General features: G+C 26.6%; 1 protein-coding gene across 1 annotated transcript; it reads left to right on the plus strand.

Moving 5' to 3' along the window:
* The first annotated feature begins 5,920 nt into the window (after positions 1-5,920).
* Positions 5,921-7,700, plus strand: LOC107020808 (aspartic proteinase PCS1-like). The gene has a single exon (XM_015221311.2). It carries the CDS (start codon positions 5,954-5,956, stop codon positions 7,292-7,294), a length of 1,341 nt encoding a protein of 446 aa, XP_015076797.1. The 5' UTR covers positions 5,921-5,953; the 3' UTR covers positions 7,295-7,700.
* Positions 7,701-11,259: the final 3,559 nt, after the last annotated feature.

An 11,259-nucleotide genomic window follows, 5' to 3' on the forward strand; every position in this document is an offset into this window, starting at 1 on the left:
AAAACTCTCCGTCGGTTTTGGAGGCCTTTCCATTTTAAAAGACGGAAATCTAATTCAAGTTTATATATAATTTTAGTTGTTGGAAAATGGCCGATGAAGAAATTACCGTCGATTTCCAAGGCCTCCCATGTTAATAAGACGGGTTTTTATTTTTTGAGTTATTCATTTTTATTTATATTTATTTGGTACTAACTCTTTTACTAAGTGTTTACAGGTATCCGGAGGTGCTTCTTCTTGAAATTATTCGAATGAAGTTCGAATCATACTTTTAATTTCATTATTTTGTGAATATTGACGTTAGGCAAACTTTAGGCCGATGATTATTATTTTATTGTGTTTATTGCATGTTTATTATATCTGTATATTATTTTATATTCTTCCTCAATTTGAAAAAAAATGAATTCAGTCGGGAACCACATTTGTGGATTCCGAAGGGTGCCTAACCCCTTCCCTTCGGAATAACTTGAACCCCTTACCTAGAATCAATTGGATTCGTAGACTTTTCTTTAATAATTGGTTTCCTAGTTTTCCTAAAATTAGGTGGCGCCTCTTCTTTTTAAAACTCGTTTATTTTTAAAACTTTGTTAAAATTGAATCAATTAATCATTTTCGAGTTGCCGCGACGTTTCGCCCTATTTCGACAGAGTAGGGATGTAAACAATAATAAACTTATTAACCACTTACAGAGAATAGCAAATCTCAGAACCTCCAACTTCATTTGATCCATATTCATACATGTATATATATATATATATATATATCACCCAAGCCTTTACTATTTCTCATAATTACCCAATCATTAGGAACCCTAACTAATCACTGGAAGCCAACTTTGTTCCCCCAATTAAAAATTAGCACAGTAAATAATCAACGCATGCAACAATTCTCATTCTTAACCTAATCAATTTTCATAAATTATTGAATTCAATTATATAATTGGCAATTAGAAATTACTAGTTAAAACTTAATTGAATTTTTGCTTACAAGAATATTGCTCATCCGCGCACACATGTTATGCTCCGTTCTCTTCTTTTTATTTTATTTTATTTTTTTCCCTTCCCTAATTATTTTAAAACTGTTAAATCCCTACAACTCATCTCAATATATGGATCAAGTGGTATATGATATTAATTAAATCATGGACTTGACCCATTAACCACTTAATAAAATTATTTATTAAAAATCTATACGCTAATTTAATGATCAAAGTTAAACGAGTAATTCAAATTCTCATTTAAAATTTTACGAAAGGATTCTTTATGAAAGAGAGATGACTGGTTCTCACGATGAATTTACGAATCATTACACATCATCACAACCACTACTACTACACATATGCTGAGTAAATTGAGAAAAGTGAAAAAAGAAAAATAATAACTACTTATTGATAAACAACAAAAAAATATCACCTATGATATATATTGATAGGGAAGGAAGGAAAAAAATTCAAATATAGCTGCAAGAAGATGATTGATGTCAATTAAATTCACTTAAGTACCAATTAAAGACGATTAATTAGAGATTTTGAATTTGAATTCTTCAAACAATAAAATTACAATATTATAGAATTGAGCTTACTCTAATTAATGTAATATTGAGACATAGTCAATTAATTGATTGATACTTGATAATACATTATTATCACTCAGGTAATCACGCTTTCTAAAATAATAATATGTAAAGGAGTCGATATAAGTGTCTAAAATAATCATTCCAAATTATTTTTAGTATGAATTCATATTTAAATTTTCTTAAAAAAACAAAGAAACCCAACAAAAAATTACATAAAAGTATATAAATTAACACAGTTAGTTCTTCAAAATATTAAAACACTACTTAAAACTTGAATTAGCAAAAGAAAATTTTTATTTTTGGCTAACAAAATTCATCCTTGATCTTATTTAGTGGTGAATTAATGATAAATTATGTTAGCTACAAAATAGTTAGCAACTAATGAAGTTCATAACTAATTAAATACTTTATGCATCAAAAACAGAATTTGAAAAAACACAATAAAACATAATTGATTTGGTAAACAATAAATCTCCACATAAAATGAGATAAAGAGATTATTATTGAAGAAGAGTTATATAAGCTTCATCTTTATTGAAGAAAAAGAATATTATAACAATACATAGAGGTTTTGAGGAACCTTTCATTTTGACGTAACAGCAATAGAACGTAACAAAATATTACGTTCGAACCATGAGTAGACAAAATTTTGTTATAAATATCACCTCTGAATAAATTCTATTATGCGTAATTTAAATTTAATGGGAGCTTTAATATGAACTCTATATACCGAGCAGAAAGAAAGATCATTGTTGAGGTTTTTGTCCACTAATTATTTAAATTTAAAATTCCACACATGATGTTAGATTTGCTACTTTAAAAAAAGTCTAGGACAAGGAATGGCAAGTGATGATATTGTCTGTGAATGACCAAACTACCAAGAATGGACCATGTGTAACAACTTTTTAATTTTCTATTATGTACTAATACTATATTATTATTATTATTATTATTATTATTATTATTATTATTATTATTATTATTATAGACTATAGAATTTAGTGCCAAATTATGTGCACCAAACATATTTCGAAAACTTTGAATTCAAAATATATGATTGTAGCACAAGGTCCCCACCATTTGAATCAGGTCTTCTCAATTGGATAAATTATTTTTGTTAAGATAAGACTTATTTTAAGACATAAAAATAATTAAAACACTAAGGATGTGTTTGATATAGGTGAGATTTTTTAATTTATTATGTTTTGTCGCTTAATCATTTTTAATTTTTTTTTCTTATTTAACTTTTTTGATTTTCTAAATTTTAAAATGGTAGTATATATGTTAAAAATTGAATTCTATTTTTTTACATACATACTTAATGATATAAAAAATCTAAATTAGATATTAATATTTCTAATTCTGAGGGATGTTTCATACTAATTGTCTCCTCTCCGCCTTCTTTTTCACCTTATGAACATATGTTTTAAAAATCATATATTTCTCAATGGAAAAGACTCTAATTTCATATTTAATTTCTTTCTTGGAGAAAAAATTGAACTTTTATGAATGTAGTTCTTTTTTTTTAACAACACAATAATATTCACAATACAGTATTTTAAAAAGTCTTATTTTTGAGAGATTATTCTTTCAATATATTTTTCTTTTTTACAAATAATTTGTTATAATTTTCTTTGTCATCTAAATTATCATCCTTATTAAAATTTACAATTATTATCTTCCAAATCGCGTTATATTTTAATTCCAACAACCCCACAAATATTTGTCTATTTACTTACCAAATACTAAAAAATACATAAAAAAATCACTTATTTTTTCATTTTTTTGAAAAAATAACAATAAATTCTTTCACACCAAAACATACTCTTGGAGAAGAACTCATAAGAAGACATTTTGCTGTATTATAATTTCAAGATTGAGTTCCACTAATTATATGCTTTATAATAATAGTTTTTTAATTGATCTTTCTTAATAAGAAAGGAAAAAATATATAAAAAAAAGTAAAAAAGTAAAAGACAGCCAAAAGACGTGTGTTTGAGAGAAATGAATGCTCTTTTTGTTGAATGAATGAAACAATTGATTACACAAACTTTGATTTTGTTCTTTAGAAGTTTCCAATTCTTGATTAGGTGAACCGCAAAGGATAACTTTAGTACATAATCTAATAAAAGTGCTCAATTAAGAATCTTTTTAGGTTTTTTTTTTTAGCAAGTTAAGTTATATATACGAACAGTATAAAAATAGAATTAGTAGAATTGTAATTTAATTTATTATAATAGATTAGTAAGCATCTTTATTTAATTATGTGATACTTATCAGCAAGTGTTGGTTACTGATCACAAACTTCTAAACTGACAAATTATTTACGAAGAAGAAGTACACTTAGATGAGCTTCACAACTTACACAAATATATTATAATAAAAAAATATTTACCATTTATAGCAATAACATTTTTTTTCACTTGACCACTTTTAATTCACTTACAATACAACTTTAATACATATTACAAAGATAAATTTATTATTCAAATATAATACAAGTTTTAATGATGGATAAGACATTTATCACACATTTTAATACACGTATAATACAATGTGACAATTTTTTTACCAAACAAACATAATATATTTCAAAAACAATTATAATTCAAATATATTGCATGCATAATTCACTTTTAATACATATTCCAGATTTATCACAATATTGCTATAAATGGTAATAAACAAAAAGTATCGCTAAAATCAGTAATTATTTTTAAAAATGTATTTTTTCATGTAATTATACTTATATGGTGCATATTTTTTTGGGACTCGATGAAAGTATAGTCGAAGAAATAAATTTGTGAGATCTGTTGAACCAGATATGCCTATGCTTAGATTTTGACCACTGGCGGACCCATCTCTATAGGTGGGGTATACGTTTTAACCCTTAACTTAGAAAAAAAATCATGTATATATATATATTTATCTTAAAAATTTGATATAATTAACAGTGCATCCATGAGGAGCATAGATGTTCCATTGTACTATGGATACAAGCTAAAGGAACCACTCTATATAGTCTTGGGTTTGAATTCAGCTAGAATGTTTTTTTTTTCAGTTTATTTTAGAGCTCATAGTTGAGCTAAGCTAATATTGACACACCCGATATCTTCAAATCTTGAATTTGCTGACGACAATCATGCACCACCCGTGTCCATGTTTCTGAAGGCACTCCTCTCTTTCAAGAAAATTTGCGGCATGTCAAGCCCTAATAAAATTTTTGCTTGTTATATCTAATTAAATCACATACTTCACTATTGCTTGTGCAAGTCTCCCTCAATTCCACATGATTGTGACAAATTACAAATTATTATAGAATTTTCTCTATGATTTTTATTTATATTATTTGTGCACAAAACTTACTCTCTTATTACTATCACATCATTTTGTATTTGTTAATTAGTGGAGGAGGAAAAAAAAAGAAATATTGAAAGGGAGGTGCCGAAAGATGGCAAAATAATAAATAAATAAATAAATATGAGAGAAAGAGGACAAAAAGGAAATGAGGTCAAAAAGAAATGAGAAGAGAAATAATTAAAGGAATTAAAATAAAACAATAACTAGAGGACAAGTTGCATATGCTAATTAAATATCTTAATTAATTTGATTTCGAAAATCTCCTCATCCAAAAAAACCAACTAATCAACATTCAATTTGTCCTCTAGTTTACTCTTAATGAATTTTTATTTAAAGTAAGTCGAAATCAAATTTATATGCATGATGATAGATTTACATGAATATAGTAACTTTAGTTGATAAATACATACTCTCAATTTAATTACTATTACAATAATAACTTAAAAATTAATATAAATACGTTAAATTCTGATTCATCTCTAAAAACATTTCCTTATTAAGCGATTTTGATGAAACAATAAATTTAAATCAAAACCTTAAAATAAATATTAAACACACGGTAAAAAGAATATAAAAGGAAAAAACCAAAGGGTGAAGCTAGGAAAGTAGTATACTTTCTTTTATTCATCTCAATTTATGTAACATATTTTCATATCTGGTAATCGTTTAACTTTATAATATTTATTTTTTTCTTGATTATATAATTTATAATCACACAATTAACAACGACTCACTTTACATTATAAATTTCAAAAATTAATTTCTCAAAAATTTCATATTAAGTCAAATAACGTCACGTACAGCTCACTAAGGAAAAGTAGTTAACTGTTATCATTACAACCAGCTTGCAAACAACTAAAAGCCCTATTAAAGAAACGCGTTTTCTTTTTCTTTTTTTTTAATTCTTTTTCCTTTTATTTCCTCTTTGGATTTTATTTTTTAAAATCTTTAAATCTATATATAAATACACATCCATATGCTCACACTCTCACCTCACTTTTTCCAAAAAAAAAAAATTAAAATGGATTCTTCATCTTCAAAAAAATTTCTTCTCCTCTTTGTAACATTCTTGAATTTTTTCTACATTTTATTAGCAAAACATACCCCTTTTTCTATGTCATTTCCTCTTATTTCAACACAATTATCACATAATTCATCATCTAAAGCTCTTTTTCTATCATCTCTTATGGCAAATTCTCATCAAAATACAAATACAAAAGTTATGCCTAGAGTTCCATCTTTGAATTATAAATCAACTTTTAAATATTCTATGGCTCTTATTATTACACTTCCTATAGGTACACCACCACAAAATCAACAAATGGTTTTGGATACTGGTAGTCAACTTTCTTGGATTCAGTGTCATAAAAAAATTCCAAAAATACCCCCGCCAACGACGTCGTTTGATCCTTCTTTGTCCTCTTCTTTTTCCGTCCTTCCTTGTAGTCATCCTTTGTGTAAGCCGCGAATTCCCGATTTTACCCTTCCAACGTCGTGTGACCAAAATCGATTGTGTCATTACTCGTATTTTTATGCTGATGGTACACTGGCTGAGGGTAATCTTGTCCGTGAAAAAATTACATTTTCACGTTCCCAAAGTACCCCTCCTTTGATTCTTGGTTGCGCTACCGAGTCCGATGATGCTGAGGGTATTTTGGGTATGAATCTTGGAAGGTTCTCATTTGCCTCCCAAGCCAAGGTAACAAAATTCTCGTATTGCGTGCCGATTCGACAAGGTAACCATACGGTTAAACCTACTGGAACATTCTACCTAGGGCAAAACCCGAATTCACGTATGTTTAGATACGTGAATTTGTTGACTTTTCCTCAAAGTCAACGCATGCCTAATTTGGACCCCCTAGCATACACAGTTGGTATGGTAGGGATAAAAATTGGCGAAAAGAAATTGAATATCTCTACAAGGGTTTTTCGGCCGAATGCTGGTGGCTCAGGTCAGACGATTGTCGATTCAGGCACGGAATACACTTTTTTGGTGGAAGAAGCGTATAATAAGGTGCGAGAAGAAATTGTTAGGTTAGTTGGTCGGAAAATGAAGAGAGGTTACGTGTTCGGTGATGCGCTCGACATGTGTTTCGATAGCGTCCATTCGATAGAAATTGGACGATTGATAGGTGACATGACATTGCAATTTGAAAATGGAGTTGAGATTTTGATCAATAAGGAAAGGATGTTAGATGAAGTGGAGGGTGGGATCCATTGTGTTGGGATCGGACGGTCAGAATCACTTGGTATTGCAAGTAATATTATTGGCAATTTTCATCAGCAAAATCTATGGGTAGAATTTGATTTGAGAAATCGAAGAGTGGGGTTTGGAAAAGGTGAGTGTAGTATACAAGTGTAATGGGCATTAATTATATACTATGGTATATATTTTCATAAGATTATACATCATTATAAGGGTGGAACTCGAGCATCGATGAGATTGAAAGTCTATATGTCTTGATCTAATTTTCTGAATATCACGTGCTCATTCGATATATATTGAATGATAATACGGAGCTAGCCATGGCTTTAAGTCTAAAATGCATGTTCGAGGCTATAAAGATGTTCAGATCAGTGATACTATGATTCGAGTTATATAATATTTTAATCAATGGTCTCGAGCTAGAGGAGGACTTAGGTCTTGTGCAGTGTAAAATAGTAATGTAGTATAATAGATGAGGCTGAAAACATATAATATATGATATGTATATGTACTTGATTAAACTTGCAATTCTTTTATTATATATATTATTTTTTTATTTCTACATGGAAAACTTACTTAAATTTCGTTCGATCTTAGTTCACTTTTAAGATATTCTATTCAAGATTTTGAATAGTCATATCTTTCTATAAGCAATGTTTGATATATCGAAACACATTGCTTCATGTTTGTTATTTCGAAACCACTACAAATTTTTTTAAAATTATTTTTCTTAAAGAATAATACAAAGTTAATTAAAATTAAGAAGTCTTAGAGGATGATGTTTGCTAAGTTTATAAACGAATTAAAAGTTTATTAGCTTATAAAGAAATTTTGATTTATCTATGTATTTGACAAATTAAAAGTATTTATAAATTAAAATCAGTCATAAGTTAGATCGTCTTGAATATATAGTAATAAAATTTAAAGCACTTTTAGTTTAGTTAAATATTTTTAACGATTTTATCCTCAATCTCTTTTGTGATCTCCAAAATATCTTTCTAAAATATAGTAACTTCTAATTTTTTTCCCTTTTTATATAACAATAATAAATTTTGTGAAATTTTATAAGTAAAATTCAGAAAGGATATATTACATAATTTTTTTCCTATTCTATAGATATTATAGACTCATATTCTTTTTTCAAAAGATCTTCGATTTATATATCTTCCCTATTAGATCTCTTTTATGTTATTAATTTAATAATAAATATACATAGCTAGATATTAAATTAAAGATAAAGAGTAAATAGAGACATGTTAACAATGTAAAAAATAACACATATGCATGCACGCTTTCTAGTCTATATAATTATTTAATTTGTGGGACACACTTCAACTAATGGACTGTCTTGCCAACTACTAACTATTTTTTTTCTCTAGTTGTTAGTAGGGACATTAAATTATTACTGTAAAAGATAGTTTGGTACACAAATGAATAACACGTGGATTAATAATACAGAGATTAATGTAGGAATTAGTAATGTAAATTTATTTTTATCAAGTGTTTGATTCATTATTTTCAATTCTAACGTGTGTTTGAAATCAAGTTCTTTAAAAATCTCCTTTTCAATTATACCCTTAAATTATTATGTAATTGGGTTAAGGTAGATAATTATCGGAATATTTTTTTTTATGACATTCTGACTAGCTATGAGAACTAAGAAGAATAATTTTGTTGTCATGTTTTCAATTTTCTATTTGAATTATTTGAGGATAAATAATTTTCATCTTAATAAATTGATCTCTAATAAAATATCAATATTAAATTTAAAAAAGACAAATCAACTACTTTTAAAGTTATAAAGACAGTCAGTAAAATTGAATAAACCATGTACACATAAAAATTGCAAGTTATAATTTTAATATGCATGTAGTTTTTTTAAATTGTTCATAATACGAATAATTAGTGATATATTTGTCTTTTAATTAGTAAATGTTAAATAACTCACATTTCAAATTTGTATTTATTTGAATTAGATATATTTAATTACAAAATAAGTCTCTATAAATAATTTATAAACTAATTTATTTAAATAATTTTACTAGTACAAATATAAAACATAAAATTAAGAAATTAAAATAAAATTAAAAAGATTTGAGGGATATTTTTGTCTTTATATACTTATCTCATGATATTATATCTTAGGTATTACTAATACCTCCAAATAAAAGGTATTAGTAATACATTCTATAATATCATGTAGGATGTATAAACTAATCCATAAATTAGTTATACATAGATTTACATTCCTATCAAACATAATATTAAATTATACCATATATAATATATGAATTATTCTTTTAATGCAACCTACAAAACGATCCCTAATACAGCTTCCAAGATTAGAATGAATAAAGTTAATTATGGATTGTCATGATGGTCAACGTGCTAAACACAAGGATTGATGTGAAAATAAATTATCCTATTTTTCAAGTAGGGGGCTAGAAACAAGATTAAGAAAAAAGAAATGATAAGTGTACACTAACTTTAACTAAACTTTATTTATTTAAAATACCTCATGTCTCGTTATATCATTTTAATTTTTTTTCATTTACATTAATTGAATATCAAATTAAAATACGAAAAATAAAATGAAATATATGAAGTAGCTATTTAGCCATAATTGAATTGGTGACTAAATATCATTCTTAAAGTTTGATTGTCTTAGATTTAAATTCTAATATGTGACAAATCTATATTTTAAAATATCGAGCGAGTGAAAAACTACTTAACAATGAGACTCGAACTCATAATTTATATTTTTAAACAATGAACTTTACTAAATAACTAAATATAAACTCTTTTGGACAAAAGTAGCCCAACCCCTAATAATTATAACACTACGATAAAAATAAATTTTAGCGACAATAACTATTGATACTAATAAAATATACTAAGTCTTTACCGGCATTAGTTAAATATTATTAAAACCAACGCCGCTAAAAACTTTAGGAACCTATATAAAAAATGTCAATTGCTGCTAAAAATTATATATTTTACGATAATTAAAAATTAATCATTATCAATAATTATTTTTAATGTAATGTAATGTAACAAATAATAATCAATTAATGAACAAGAAAAATCACTTCATTTACATGTGAAAAAAATCTCAGGAAATTAAAATATCATAAAACTGAAATTGTGGCTATGAATTAAAGTTACAGTAGGACCAGTATGATATAAATTAGGAAGGTACTAATATGAGTTATTTGATTGTTTTTTTTCATGTGTTTGACACTTTGACTAAATATTAGATTTTAAAAATTATGGGCCATAATCTCATGATTAAGATATTTTAGCTGGTAATTTATAGTTCAAATTAATCCTTTTTTTCTTTTATTACCTTTGCACGAGTCTTAACTCTGTTATCCTTACTATAACAAAATAATTTTGCTATTTAGCGATAATAATATAATTATTATTGTATTATAAGTATTTAATAACAATAATATAATATAGATATTTATAATAACATAAGGTACCAATGATACGATTTGATTTCAAAAGTTTAAATCATACTAATTTATTGTTTTTGGTTATTATATATAATTAAAATTAGATTGATGAATTATTTCAATCCCCTTAGTTTTTTTTCTTTGTATTTCGGGTCAATTTGATTACTTATTAGATGAATTACGAATTCCATTACATGTAATTAGAAATTACAATTCAAGAAGAGGATATGATCGGTTGAAGAACAGATCACAGAGATGACACAATCAATATAAAATTTAATTTATATAACTTTTTTTTAAAAATATTTTTTAAATTTTTTATCAAATCAAATATAAAAAATATTTTCCTCCGTATCAAACACACTCGAAAAGGAGAAATGTAGTAGTTCCCTTATCTTGAAGGCATTATGAATTTGTTTTTTTTTCTAATATATATCGTGATTCCAACTTCTCTAAGTTTTGTCAACTAATCCTTTCTGAAAAACTTGTGCCAGGAAGAACGTACAGACCATGCTCACAGGGGCCCTGAAAAATCACCCTCTTGGTAGTATTGTCTAGGATCTGAAAATCATTAGAGGTGAATAAGAGTGAGCAATTATTGTCTTTTGTGAATTGGTGAACTGAAAGGAGATTGGATTTAATGGAAGGGACGTGGGTAAGGTT

This window comes from Solanum pennellii, chromosome 5 (assembly GCF_001406875.1).
Source record: "Solanum pennellii chromosome 5, SPENNV200".
NCBI classification, from domain to species: domain Eukaryota; kingdom Viridiplantae; phylum Streptophyta; class Magnoliopsida; order Solanales; family Solanaceae; genus Solanum; species Solanum pennellii.